The 15,589-nt window shown below is 35.1% G+C and overlaps 1 protein-coding gene across 3 annotated transcripts in view; it reads right to left on the bottom strand.

Moving 5' to 3' along the window:
* The window catches only part of CSMD3 (CUB and Sushi multiple domains 3), a 585,345-nt gene that overhangs the window by 215,118 nt on the left and 354,638 nt on the right, over nt 1–15,589 (bottom strand). For all 3 annotated transcript variants that reach the window (XM_063423509.1, XM_063423591.1, XM_063423676.1), the window contains 3 exons: nt 12,493–12,609; nt 5,072–5,287; nt 4,258–4,446 (listed from right to left, as the gene is read on the bottom strand). In XM_063423509.1, the coding sequence (XP_063279579.1) occupies nt 4,258–4,446; nt 5,072–5,287; nt 12,493–12,609 (522 nt within the window). The remainder of the gene's footprint in view (nt 1–4,257; nt 4,447–5,071; nt 5,288–12,492; nt 12,610–15,589) is intronic.

The following is a 15,589-nucleotide window of genomic DNA, read 5'->3' as shown; positions in this document are numbered from 1 at the left end:
AACATGAACAACGACAAAAGCCTCTCCACAAAATAACTCAGGAACTGCTGGAACTGTTGGAACTTAGTAAAAATTTCCACATGGGGAACAGGAACAATTAAAACTTAAGGCAAAATCTTAAAATACATAAGAAATATTTTAAAACTTCTTATCACATCAGAATGCTATTATAGTAACAAATGTGAGACCTCAATGACTGTCTTTTGCTTTTTTCAGGAATCCTATCCCTGAAGAAAATAACAGACATATAATATATTCACAAACAGCAGAAGAAATATGTAAGAGAATAAATTTACTTCTGATGAACAGAAGAAAGATTAGGATTCATTTGTTCTGAGGTGAATCAATGACATTTACAAGTGGATATCACATTCCTTAAACTCAGAATTCATGCTGCCCAAACATTCCACATATTAAAATAAACCTCAAAACTAGCAAAAGGACCTATTTTTTGAAGTAAAAGATATTAAAAGCAATCTTTATCCTAAATGCTTTGTATGCACAGAAATGTACAGAGCTATGCAGATGGAGCAAGATTAATGGCATATAGAATAAGGTGTGCAGAGGGTAGCTAATGGTTCTGCTAATAAGGGAACTTAATGCAGGTCTATCTGTGGTGGAACCTTCCCTTCCTTGGTTCCATATTTATGCATATCCAGTCAATGCTGAATTTATTTTTTCTCTCATACAATATAACCTTTCAGACATTTCTAAAATGTCTGTTCTTGGTGTTCTTTGAAAAGCACCTTAATAAAAGCTTGGCAAAGAAGCTATACCAGTGAACACCTTGGGAAAAAATCTCTACCAGCAAATATTCATTAACAATATTATCTGAAATGTATGCAAGATATGACAGAAATAAACGAGTTTTCCTGTAGATATTATGTCATTTTGTCTGCTTTTATAATTTTAAGGGGCATAGTTCCTTAGAAATCTGTAAATTCAGAATTAGAGGGTGTTTAGGACCTACTGGGAAGAATGAAGACAAAAAGAGAAAGAAGCACAGAAGAAAAAACTTTTAAAGTCAACTGTCTTCCAGTGAAGGTTTAGCAGTCTGGAAAGAAACCATATGGCCCTAAGAAAGCCAAAGGAAAAAAAAATCTTGACATGGTTGGGAAGCTCTGAAGATACAGATTATTTTACACAGACATAGAAACAAGTAGGGTCAAAAATTCAGACGTGACAGTTATAATGAAAGGTAATACAATTGGGCTAATGGACAGCCTTATAAGGAATGAAAAAATAAAGTGGAAAAGGGCAGAGGAGAGAGACAAAAAAATACATAAGAAAAATCCAGGCATAATAGAGACAAATTTCTACATCTCACTGAAAAGAAAAGCAATTCCAAGAAAGAAATGTGTGCTGAATATGAACACTGCATTTGGTTATCTCTTGAGTATAGCATAAAAATAAATCATAAAACTAAGGAATGACAGTATTCTAACAGACCTTTACACATCTTCATTCCATTATTGATATAAGAAAAGTTTAATTTTGTCTATGTCACTATTTTTCTCTTAAAAGCAATAATTGTTCTTGTTTGTTCCTATCTATAACAGAGTTAAGGAAAATCCTTGTAAGCTATCTATAGCATTGAAAATCATAAAGAGAAATAGACAAAGACATCTGAGCTCCAAACACATCAAAACATTTCAGAGGCACTGCAACCGTATGAAAGCAACTCCAAACTGAAGACTATTTCTCTGCTCTGTATTACAAGCTGGAGACAAACCCCTAGCATATTGAGGAAAATGTTGATTCCTTAGGACCACCAAGAGCTTAGAGTGTAATTTTATGAAAAGTCAAAAGTGAACATGCATTGATACTTACTGTAGGTATTTTTTAGAGAATATATCACTTAGAGTCAAAAAGAGACTTATTTTTCACTGTCCATGGAAAAATTCAAAGCAAGCAATGGAAAGATTATGGACTTTTTTCTGTCATCATTAGGTACACCCATTTATTAACAGCTTGTTCTGTTGGTTGTGTTGTAGTTAACTAAAATACACTCATACAGAGTGTATTAGTTTTGTTAGCCAATACAGAGTCGATAACACACCAAAGTTTCAGCTACCATCAAACTTGGCTTGACCTGTGAGTGACCACAGACATCTACCCCAAGAAGTGCTGCATCATATGGTGAATAGAAAAATGGAAAATCTTCATGCCTTTTAGAAAAATTTATTATAAAATTGTTTCAGCACAACATCAAGCCCTACTGAATTGAGATAATATCATTGTTTGAGAAATTCAGCCTTAAATATAAGTCAAATTATATTTGTTTGCTATTTGAACATTACTTTTCCATTTAATAATTCCTAATCAAAATTGAATTCAATCTTTAAGTGAACTTTTTTTAAAAATACTATCTTTATAGATTGAATAACAGCATTAATTAATAAATAACAAGCATTTATCCATCTTCTAAATAAGAAAAGGATAGACAGCTTCTAATTTTCTGGCAAATTATTTGATTTAGAATTGACTATGATTGACTACGCTGTTTCAAAACCCAACACATTGGCCTTTGTTGTATCCAGACAGGGATGCTAGACCTTCCACTAAACTACTTCCACTTTATCTGTCTTCCTTGCAATTTTTTCTTGTGTTGACAAGCTGAACACAAAACACTGAGCAGTGGTTTCTTCCCAATTGATGTTGTGTGTATGTGGAAGTGCATGGTATATCAGATGCATTAAACCTCATTAATCATTTTGACAAAAAAAGCCAAACATGAGCAATACATAAATTTTGAATCCAATATAAGTGGTCAAGAGGAATTTCTGGTCCTGTTGTGTTTGAATTTCATCATAATGACACATACATTAAACCTGAGATTGACAAAGGCTGGATACTTATGGAGGAAAAATTGCTAATTAAGCCATTCTAGTTGAGAGTATCTTTTATTGACTAGAATTCATTCCTTGTGTTAGAGCTTTTCTCTTTTCCCCTAACAAACAAACATAAACATTATTTTTGTATGTCATGAAAGCTATATAGCATTTTTTTTACATTTATGCTGCTGTGGAAGTTTCTTTTTCCTGGTAATTTACCAATATTTTTTATATTAACATTTCCTGAATTTTGTTACTGAAATTTAACCTGTCTTCTTGACTGCACACACATTCATTACTACTCTTATGGTTAAAAATTCATCAAACCCAACACAAAAAGAACTTTTATTCATCCATTGCTCTGTCTCAGCTTATAAAAAATCTCTTCTATAGGTACATATATAAATGTTGCTAATGAATAAGCTAAATTCATCATTTTTCTTATACTGAGGTAAGTATAGGAGTGGATTGAACCTAAAAATGTTGCTACAGTAACTAACAACAAATATGAGAAAACATATAATCCATAATTACTATGCAATCAACATCTGAAAGACATTTATGTTTTACTGACATACAACTTATTTAAAATGAACACTGATACAGAGGTTTTCATGTATAAACCTTTTCATATAGTACATACTCTTTAATAAATTTCACCAATATATACTCTTAAATAAAAATAATGCAGATGCTTGAGTAACTATCCTACTTTTTATAGCTCTTATTGTTTTAACCGTTCTCAATAGGACTGAAAAGCAAATAATTTAGGAAGAATTCAGCTCAATCAACAGCTGAATTTAAAGCTAAATTTCTAGTCAAAGCTACATATATAGGCTACCTCTACAGTGAGTGGACAGTGTTAGGCAGGAATCACCAGAAAGTGTTTCTTCTCAATTATCTTAGCTATCATTTTTATCATTAGGATATCATTAGGACAGAATTACTGTCCTAAGGATATTCTGATGATATGGTTCTTACATAGGATGTCCAAGTTGACTGTACTCCTATAAATGGACCTAGTTTAATGAAATAAATCTGGTCTAAGTGCTCTAACTACCATTTTATAATACAAGTATCTCCTGGAAACTTGCACTGACAAAAAAAAAAACCCTCAATTACCTGACATCTGAACTGGTAAATGCTGATTTAAATTTATACCTAGTTTTCCTAACCTATTAATCCAAATAAGAAGAGTAAGAATTGTGCCCTCAATTTGAATTGCTTTCAAGTATAGACCTTGAAGTCCACTTATAATACTAAATATATTTTTAAAAAGGTTGAAAAAACTGACTAAGGAGATATGGAGAATATGAGAGTACATTAAAAAGAAGTGTATTACCATGCTTTTCCATGCTCTACATCTGCAAGTCCATGGACAATGACTACACATACAAGCAAATGAAAGCAGCTGACCACGTACCCACACACCTTGGCAGAGGTGCACTCCATACTCGTCGTCCACCACCAAGACAAATAACCTCTGAAGCTCCTTCTAAACGATATCCTGATGAACAGGAGAATGTCAGGATATCTCCAACACCAAAATTAAATCCTATTCTGCTACCAAATTGGGGGATCCCAGGATCTTCACAAGGTTCAAGATTATACTCTGCAAACAAGAACAAGTCAGCTTGTACGAGAACATATTCTCTACCAGTCATATATGTGATCTCACAGTCTAGTAATTTCTGTATATTTCCACCTGAATATCAATACAGGCATCTGATTAAAAAAAAAAAAAAAAAAAAAAGTGTGGCTGTTAAGTTGATAATTAGATGATGTTGAAAAGGCAAATTAATACATTTACAATGTTTTAAAGATACGTGATACAACATGTTTTATCATTCTTGTAAGAGCCATAAATAACTCTAGTAAATAAAACAAATTTAAAAGATGGAACAACAAAAACTAAATAGTTGACACTTTAGCTCATCTGGAATTTCAGTAACTGAAAATAGACTAGTTCTGTTTCCTCCCCTCACTTGATAAGGTGTCTTACAGTTTACTGCCATCTTATTTATCATGTAGCACAAATGTGTCCTTTGCCTCTACAAAGGCACAGAGGTCTGCTTGCTTTGAAATTATTGTGCTTAGGAAAAAAATATATATAATATAATTTGTCAGTATATATATTCATCAAAATAATTTCAATTATTTTTTTCCTTTATTTAACATACAGAAAAAACCCAAATGGCAACTTTTTCAGGAGCCAGATATTACAGGTATTTCCTTACCAGAGAAAGAAATATTAAATCCTTCATATGATATTGAAAAATCTGAAATAAACCGCAACTGAGCTCTGAAATTTCCATAGAGACCAGCATTGATTGGTGAAGGAAGCTCTGAGCCAGTCAGACGTGCCAATGGCTGTGTGAAACTGCCATTCTCTGTTATTAGTAAGTAGTCATGATGATCCTCCAAATGAAAGGTGTAGAAGGTGAACTGCACACCTATTAGAAAAAGGAGAATTAGATTTACATATCACCCTATTAACATGCATGTAACTAAGCCAAGGTTAAAATTCATGCATTGCATTATGAATCATCATTTGGAAAATGAAGATAATCCAATTTTTCTAAAAACTAACATTTTTCCTGATTTTGGAATAAAAGTATCTTTGCAGCAGGTTTTATTTTGGCACCATTTCTAGCTTTTACCTTTAACTGCAAAATATGGGCATCTGATTTATAGAATTTAAAGATATATGCTTCCATTTTTCATAAAATCCAATGACACACTATGTATATTCCAAACTACAAACAGTTAATGGCAGAATAAAAAAGGTAGACCTTATTTCTTACAATCACCAGTATCCTTGAATAGCAACAGTGAAAGGAAAGATTATAAATTACATGATAAGAAATTCTAATGGCACATACAATAGCAGCACCAATTCCTCCCAAAAAGGGGAGGTCTCCTAATAAGATGTGATGTATGTCAACAGTACAATTTTTTTGACAATCATTATATATGAATCACACAACTAGAAAGGAAGAAATCTCCTGGAACACAATAGCAATAAAAAGACTCAAAGATCACAAAAGACAGTTAACTCATTTCTACATTTTTAACTAAGAATTAGAGCATGATCTTTTGGTAGAATGTACAGAAAAGCCAAGAAAAATAAACAGAAGAATCCATTCACTAGCTTAAGTGATTATGGATACCTGTAGAGTACTACTGTAGTGTACTGTAGTAAATAGTTTCTTTACCCTATTAGTCTTTCTTGCTTATCCAGAAGAACAAAAATTCACAGTCCCTTATATTCCCACAACTCTAAAAGCCATGTATCATACCTAGAGGTAACAAAGGCAAATGTAGCATGTGATGTAGTATCAGTAGGTTCAGAAGGCTTTTTTCACTGTGGATATTTAGAATCAAATTACATTGACACAAAGGCATCACTTGGTAATAAGCGAGACTATGGAACAGCTGGAGCAATAATTTTCAGTTTTATCATGTAATTTATAAACCAATGATTCAGTCTCTTCAAATGTATCTGATGATGTAATACTTAGGATGATCCATTCATGCGCTTGCAGATTAACATAGCAGATGAAGATTTACGACCTTTGGGTACTCTCATGGCCAACAGATTTTTAATAGTAAACATAATTTAATCAAAAAGCAAAGAAATAGTTCCCCTTCCCACAGACTCAACACTGCACCACTCACCCTATCCCTGCCACCACCAGCCCCAAATTTCTCAAACAGGGTAAAAAATTCTAAGGTAGATATACTCTGCTTGACTCAGCAGAAATTCTAAATATAGAAACATTGTGCTCCTTCAGGTGCTGTAGGCTACCTTTTCTAGGCCTCACGCACAGCTTTAGAAGCTCTCAGTACAATTGCCTGTTACTGGTTTTGGTTTTTTGTGTGTTTTGGGTTTGTCTGTCTGGTTGGTTGGTTTTGGTTTGTTTTTGGTTTTTGTGGGTTTTTTTCCTGAGGTTGTCTGAATAACATTAAACATTTATGCTAATACAACTCAACCAGACCTAAGAAATACAGCTTGTATGAGTATTTGGAATGCAAGGACACTTGGTTTACAAACCTGGTAAAGGACTTTTCAGTACAGGAAGCAAAGACAGGAAATGAGAGAAGTAATGAATGGTATACACACATGCATAAGCTTTAATGAGCAGGATTAAGGAGGTACTAACAAGACCAGAACTCCTATGTTTCTGTCTGATGGTAAATTAAATGTACTACTGTAATCTTAAAGCAGTTAAATCTTAGTAACTGATGATAATGGGGGAAAGAATTTTATCTTGGGTCTCATGAAAATTAGAAATTTATCATGGAGTACTTGAGAGAATTTGTGAGATGAAGTAAAACTGAAGATGAGATTTTTTTTTAATGGTAGTTATAGACCTCAAAACTTTTTGTGAGATGTTTTGGGCCAAAGGAAGATAAGGGAAGGGATCATGCCAGTGAAATAGGCATCATAATAGTGAAAAAAGTGTGGGAAAAGAGAGAGGGTTACGGCTCTCTAATCCCTGCACCTAACCAGTGCAGCCTGTCCTCTATTATTTTAAAACTCCTGACTAGAGTTCAAATGTGTCTTCTGTCCAGAGTGTGAGCACATGGGTAACCACTAGTGAGCATTAGTTTGGACTGTCTGGGGAGCAGGATGAAATCAGGGGACAACTGGAAAAGGGGCCATTGGTCACAGACCAGGCAGAACCCAGCAAGAGTACGCTCTGGAGTCCAGCTCCTGGGTCAGAATATAGAAGGTTGGGAAGCACATGTGCATATGTGAGTGTCACTTCTAACACTTCTAAGACTCCTTTTCCCTTCAACCTGGCTGGAGAAATAGGATTTGGCTGCCTGTGGTGTTCATGTCTATGTCAGTGCTGCTGGTGTTTCTATGTGGGACAATAAGACACTTGCCTCTTGTTAATCTGTGTGACCAGCTACGTACATTGGCATCTTTGGAATTCATCCTTAGTCTTGCCCTCAGCTGGACATACACATGGGAACAATCAGAGAAAAAATCTTGGATCTTGGAGACCTCTATCTTTTAGTTCACTTTAAAGAGACTGGAGAACCATTCAGCTTTTTCAAGTAGATATCTCCTTCTCTTCTTAAAACTCCACACACATCACATATCCCTCTGGATCCAGAAAAACACATTCTTACTTAGTAGCACTGATATAGAAATTACTGGATGAGATTTTATTTGATGCTTATTGTAAATATAAATAATCCAAAAGATTTATTCTGGCTTTAAAAAATTCATTATTTACTTATTACATGAGCAAAGCCATTCATCTATTTTGATAATATTTATTCTCCCAGCTCATGTGAAAATAAATTGGCAAAAATCACACAGAATTCTGCAACTGAGATTGGGTTGCATATCTTTTGAACTAATGTATACAAATTTAGTATGGAATTCGGAATTAATAAATCCTTAAATGTCTGGTTTTTTTAATAAACTTAGTTCATATAGGACATAGTGTTGATTTCACATGAAAAGAGCTCTCAAAAAACACCATGTGATATACATACAGAATAAGACCAAAATTCAGTTCATATTTGTTGCATTTACTGCACTCCAAATTAATTTTGGCCATTTTTATGCATTCATGTATACTAAAACAACAAAATCAGAAATGCCAAAGAAAATGTTATGGTAGTAACCCAAAACAACGAAATTCCTGTGATTCACAGTTGAGCTTCACTGAGTATTGTTCAAACATCAGACGCAAGGTTTAACTCAAGGGAATGTTTCAATCAATTTTCCAGATTGCAGTGACATTTCTTAGCAAAACCCCAAGGTATATTACAGCAGTAGCTGTACAATTTGGTTTTCTTCAGAAAATATTCTAATCACATTAATATATGCTGTGTGACAGATTGTGTCTTCTCCGGGGAAGAATTTTAAAAGATCTGTTCAGGTAGATCCCTTCTCATTCTGCCTCACATATGCCTTTCTTTATAAGGGGAATATTTAAAATCTGAAATGAAGATAGGAAGATGTAACACTGTAAAGTGTCACTTCTCTATGTTACAATCCAGACTGTTGAGGGATGGGTTAATTAACTGATATAATAGATCTTTTAATACATACCACTGATACTCCACAAATTTCATTTCACCATATATTTAAACTGCATTCTAATCATGGACAAAATGCAATAATTATTGTCAATAGGTGTTTCCTTTTCTCTTCATAATAGTAATTAATAGACATATTAACTATATTTAAAATAAATGTTCAATTCTCTAGTTAAAAAAATTTAAAAATGAAAGAAAATTATAGCAAGTTGTAGCGGACACTCACGAATCATAATGCTGCTTCACAAGAACACAAATGAAAAATTAATTCTAAAACTTTAGATACACTTGAATAGTAAAATTAAAACCACATATATTTATATTGCAATATTGTTATTTAAAACAGTATATATAAACACATAAACTGTTTTTCCTAGCATTTCAACATATACATACACAAAATATAGATCATAACTAAATCTATGCATTTAGTTAACTGTTATTATGTAACAGCAGTATGAAGTTGTAACATAAAGATGTGTGTATTATAACCTACCTCACAGCATTCTGGAGTTACAAGTTATATACTTTTTCTTGGAATGTTCTTTCTGACATGAAACTACAAAACTTTGTAGAAAAAAACCCCAAAATAGTCTAAAGTAAAAATCATCTCATTAGTTAGTAGCCAGTAGAAGATACTCCCTAAGTTTCTGAAGTTGAATTATACTAGCCATTAAATAGAGCACAAAATGAGATATCCAGAACAAAGTTGATTTCTTCCTCTCATTAAAATAACTCATTTATGTGTATGGGATTAATTTTTCTAAATGGTAACTACGTAAACCTCAGTCACTCAGTCTCCCTATAGACACTTCATCTGGGAACTGTATTAACCCACTGGACATGACATGATGGAGATAAACAGCTGCCTTCAGAGGATAGTTCATTCCATCTGCTTTAGATACCTTTTCAGGGTGCAATGACTCATATCCTGAAGATTTATGCGTTTGTGCATTAAATACAGAAGTGTCCTAATTGACTAGCTCACTGTAACATAGAATTTAACTGTTAGAAATTTAAATTAAGTAAGCCTGTGACTTATTATCATAAAAGGACAGCTATCTTCCTCATGCAGTACAACAGGAAGAGCTTAAAGAATTAATAGCCTTTTGCCAACACGTACAGAGTATGAGGATTTCACACACTATTTCCTACTCAGAGTGAATACTCACTCTGTATTTTTTTCCAGCAGCTCTTTGAGCAGCATGAATCAAAATGTCCCAGTCAAATTGTGACATTGCATTTATACTTAATGTTTTTCCTTAATAACATTTCCATACAATAATATAAAACTTACAGAATCATAGGTCATTTAGGCTGGGAAACTCTAAGATCATTGAGTCCAACCACTAATCCAGTACTGCCAAGTCCATGACTAAATCATGTCTCATGTCCTTAAGTGCCACATGAACATGTTTTTTAAATAGCTCCAGGGATGACACTTCCCTTGGCAGTCTGTTTCAATCACTGATAACTCCTTCCATGAAGAAATTTTCTCCTAATGTCCAATCTTTGGACATGCTCCAGCACCTCAATGTTTTTTTGTACTGAAGGGCCCAGAACTGGACACAGGACCACCAGTGCTGGGTACAGAGATACAATCCCTGCCCTGCTCCTGCTGGCCACACCATTTCTGATACACGCCAGGATGCCACTGGCCTTCTTGGCCACCTGGGCTCACTGCTGGATCATGTTCAGCCCCTGTCAACCAGCACCCTCAGGTCTTTTTCTACTGAGAAGCTTTCCAGCTACTCTTCCCCAAGACTTTAACCTTGAATGACATTGAATCAAACAAGAATGTGTCCCTATAAATATGTGTGCATATATGTATCAGTGTGTATGTGCTTATAAATATCCATATTTGTACTATTATGTCTTCCCCTGTCTATTTTATTTCTGCAAATTTGTTTTCTCAGGAGTCTCATTATAGATGGTGGGTTTTCTCAACAGCCAAACATAAAATGATATAGCACTGAGAATTTCAGCTTTTATTTATCCCAACTTTTAAGTACTTTTCGAGCTCAGGTTTAAAAAAAAAAAATGATAAATCACAAAAAGTTACTTCATTTTCTAAAAAAGAAAAGAAAAAACCCCAAACAAACCAACCAACCAACCAAAACTTCCCCAAACTTCCCAAGTACTTTTCATCATAATCCCTTTTTTAATTTAAGAGAAATGAAAGTGTTAATAAAATTTCTTTCAAGAATCCTGAAAAATGTGGCTTAATCTGACCTCGTTTTTACTGTCAAATTTGCATCATTTTCTCTCATGTATTACTCCATTAAGCTAAACTCTTATCCCTCTCTGCTCTTTGCCTTCAATTCTCAGATTATAAAGCTTGTGCTGTTATCCAATGACTTCTCAGACAGTGCAAGATAAATGACTACAGGTCTAATAGTTTCTTTACCCTTTCTATTAGTCTTTCTTGCTTATCCAGAAGAACAAAAATTCACAGTCCCTTATATTGCCACAACTCTAAAAGCCATGTATCATACCTAGAGGTAACAAAGGCAAATGTAGCACGTGATGTAGTATCAGTAGGTTCAGGAGGCTTTTTTCACTGTGGATATTTAGAATCAAATTACATTGACACAAAGGCATCACTTGGTAATAAGCGAGACTATGGAACAGCTGGAGCAATAATTTTGAGAGATACACTTTGCCACTTTAACTCTTTAAGCAGTTTTAAATGGGACAACTAGTCAGTGATTTAACATCTGGATGAAAAACTATCACACTATTTGTACAAAACAGAATAAGGGGATCACAGATCAGCACAATTCTCTGTATCTGAAGTCTTATTTTTATGTTATTGATAACTTAGAGGAATACATCAGCATACTTTGTCACATTTTTCATGCCCTCACAGAGAACATTGATGAAATTCAGAATTGAACTTGCCTTCCTTCCTCTCACTTTCATTTATTTTCTGTATTCTTTCCAGTGTTACAATATAATTCTCCTTTTTGTGTTCTTACCAGCTTACTCTCTTTGCATTCAATTTCTCTTATGATATCTGTCTCTGTCTCCTTCCCCTACCATTAAATCTTATACCTCTCTAGCTCTTTCTTTCTGCACAAGAGTACTGTGCAGTCGCTCCCATATTTAATATAAAATACCAACAAAACCTAAAAGTGTGATCCATCTCATCTAGTACGAAAACCTTTCATTTGAAATAAACTAGGACACCTTATTTCTAGGAAACCTGGCTACCTGGAAATACTAACTTCCACACATGTCCTAAGCATTATTTAACTTCTCAGAGAAGAGTTAAAATCAGTATTACATCTTTTTTTCTGATATCTACCTTCAAGAAATAACCATCTCTTCCTTAAAAGCCTTCTGTCCTTCAGCTTCTGTGATCAGTCATTATATAATTCTTTCTTATTGACTTTTCTTTCTGTGGAAAGTACAAGGGCCTAGTCCACTTCTGGAATTCTAGGAGTTACTACAAAATATTAAACAAACCCCAAAATAAGCAATGCAAATCCAAGTGCTTTGGTGCTCACCTAGGCTTACATCTAGAGCACAGAATACGGGACTTGTATATTAAAAAAAAAGAAAAAAGTGGAAAAAGAGAAAAGGATTTTTTTACCTTTTCCATGGGTAACATCCACAGTCCATGTGCAATTCAGTGAATTTGGATATAGATCAGGATAACCTGGGGATAAAATTGTTCCACTAGGTCCTCTAACATCTCCACCACATAAAGCTAGAAACAAAGAAAATAATAATGATAGAAATAACAATAATAACAATAACAATAACAATAATAATAATGATAATGATAATGATAATAATGATAATAATAATATAAAGAATAGAAAATGTACAGACCAGAGAAAATTTGAGAATGCCAACCTAAAAATTTCTGCCTTTAAAATTACTTAAAAGTAGTTACTCACATGATTTAGCCCTTTCAGATATTTCTACAGGCCCTTTTTACACAATAGAAAAAGAAATGCAATCAATGATTAATTGTGTTTAATATGCATAAGGAAATCAAGTTTCATTAGCTGTTTTATCAGGTTTTCTGGAGACTCTGTGAAAATCATTAAGTTCAGCAGAGAGAGGAAAGCAGATGATAAAGAGCCAAACAAAATCACTTAAGCAGAAGCTAAGGTTGGAGAGTTAAAATGGTAGATCTTGGCTACAGAAAAATTATTTACTTAAAATATTTGTGCAGGGAAGGTTGACATGATTTTGTGAAAACAATTATAATTATTTGCTATATGTTTATATCTGTGATATTAGTGCTAATGACAGGTTCCAATACAAGAATAAGCATTTCTATAGTTTCATTAACAACTTTATAAAAGTAATCGGTAATTGAGCAATACAAAAATTAAATTACAGCTTGAATTAATGCAAAATACAAAAATTTAATCATTACAACGCTGGCAAAAATGTACAGTTCAATGATTTTCTATTCCAGGGTTTCTGAAATACAATTCTAATCCAGTAATTTTTAGCAAGGAAGGGTCTTGCATTTTAGAATTATCATATATCAATAACAGTTATTAAAACTCAGTACCAAGTTATTACATCAGAGTTCTCTGAATATAGATTATCTCAGAAAAGCTTACATTATAAAACAAATGAGTAGTTCCATTTTTTTTTCCTCAAGGTTAAAAGCATCTATTCCTTTTATTTTCCTTAGCCTAATTATATGCATTACCAAAATTATTTTGCAGAAATATTTTAGAATAAAAACAGTGAACTACTGTCAGGTCAAATAATCTAGACCATTCTAGTAAAGTTGACTGCAGCTCTCCATAAAAGCAGTCCTTCCAAAGGAATTAACACAAATTCTTCTCTTATCTTTATGAGATGTTAAAGGTCTTCAAAGGCACTTCTGGAGAGACATAGATGAATGGTATTTGTCTGTAACTCCAGTCAATACAAATATCAAACTCTCTTCTTGATCTACAAGTGACCACTCACATATTTCTTGCTCATGTCTGTGCTTCCCATCGTGCTGACATGAAGGTCAGGGGAGCAGCCCATCAAGGGTTGGATGTGGTAGCCCCTAAGGCGACTACAGATGACCTGGCCCTCCTGTGGAAAGTCTGAAGCTTGGCAACTGCTTTCAAGTGTCAAGTGAGAACCCCTAGGGCATCTCCTTGAGAGATTCCCCTGCAGGTAGGGTGAGAAATGTGAGCACACCCATGAGGCTTTGCAAGCCCATGCAAATTTTTGTCTTCTGGTTGGTTCTTTCCCCAGTCTGTTAACCTAATCTCCAATCGCATTGGTCCCAGTTCTACACCCACCCTCCAAGTTCTATATAAACGTAGCTTTCCCCGGGGCAGTCAGGGTTCCTTGGACCCTGGGAGCCTTTAAATAAGGAAGATCCTAAGGAGAAGAAGAGCTCACCTTGTGTGCTGTTTCTTCCTCTGTTGCTTGACTCCCTCTGGAGCACAGCTGCTTTGGCAGCTGCTCACAAGGAGCTGAAATCACTCCCCCCACCCGAGAGTGCCTGTGCACTTGGCACATAGGGTGCCCTGATAGAGGCGCCTCTGGCAGGGGCTGCCGCGGCACCTGAAGGCCCACTGGGCCCACTAGCCCCACTAAAGCCCACTAGGGCCACTGGACCCACTAAAGCCCACTAGGGCCACTAAAGCCCACTAGGGCCACTAAAGCCCACTAGGGCCACTGGACCCACTAAAGCCCACTAGGGCCACTGGACCCACTAAAGCCCACTAGGGCCACTTGGGCCACTGGACCCACTAAGGCCCACTAAGCCCACTAGGGCCACTAGGCCGCGGCAAGTGGGGCCCGAACAGGGACCTGGACCCTCAGATGCCTCTTTCTAAGAGATGCTGTCCCACCTGCACTAGCTGGTTTAACCTGCTCCTACCCCTCTTGTAACATCAGTAGCAACTCCTAAGGCAGCACTCAACAGTATGACTCCTAAAGGAGAGAGAAATTTGGCCTTTCAGTATGTGCTCAAACATCTACATACTTCAGGAGAAAGGTGCTGTGAGTAATTTGCTGCATCATGCTGTTTCTGCTGTGTCTTGATATTGTGCTGCTTATTGCAATTTCTGCTATACATGATGGAGTAAATTATGGGAGTTATACCCATATGCCTTTGCTAATAATGTTATATATTTGAGAATGAATATATGGACATGTCACAATTTTTTCTGCAAGTAAATGTAAATTCATAACTGATTTGAGGACACAGCAGACAGGGAATCAAGATGATGTCCAGAATGTACCTTCACCCTCACCCTGTACCTAAGCAGACATTTGTGTCAACGAAATACAGGCATTTCCCAGACATTTAAGTAGCACTGTGGAATGCTTTCATAAAGAGGTTATGGTACTGCATACCATCACTGTGTTCAGGGCACTAAAAGAAGTATACATTTAATAACACTTTTTTTTATAAATCAGACATGGAATTTCATCCTATACCCTAGGATGAAGACTGGCTTATCTAACCGAGCTAAAATTTATTTGATCATTCTAAAAAACTCTATTTCTGTTTTAAACATGTTTACTTGTCTGGATAGCCTCATGATTACTTTGTATGTGCTATTTCTCCTGCCAACTTTCTAGCCTTTGTTGGCCTAGTTGTAAGATGCAAATTTGCAAATCCAGTACTACAGGCTGAAATAAGACATTCTAGGGCCACATTTGCCCAATCTCTTCATTGTTGCCACAGGCAAATAACCTCCTTCCATATT

Source organism: Prinia subflava, chromosome 1 (genome assembly GCF_021018805.1).
Source record: "Prinia subflava isolate CZ2003 ecotype Zambia chromosome 1, Cam_Psub_1.2, whole genome shotgun sequence".
NCBI classification, from domain to species: Eukaryota; Metazoa; Chordata; class Aves; order Passeriformes; family Cisticolidae; genus Prinia; species Prinia subflava.
The sequence above is the reverse complement of the archived record's forward strand: the minus strand, read 5'-3'. Positions and strand labels throughout refer to the sequence as shown.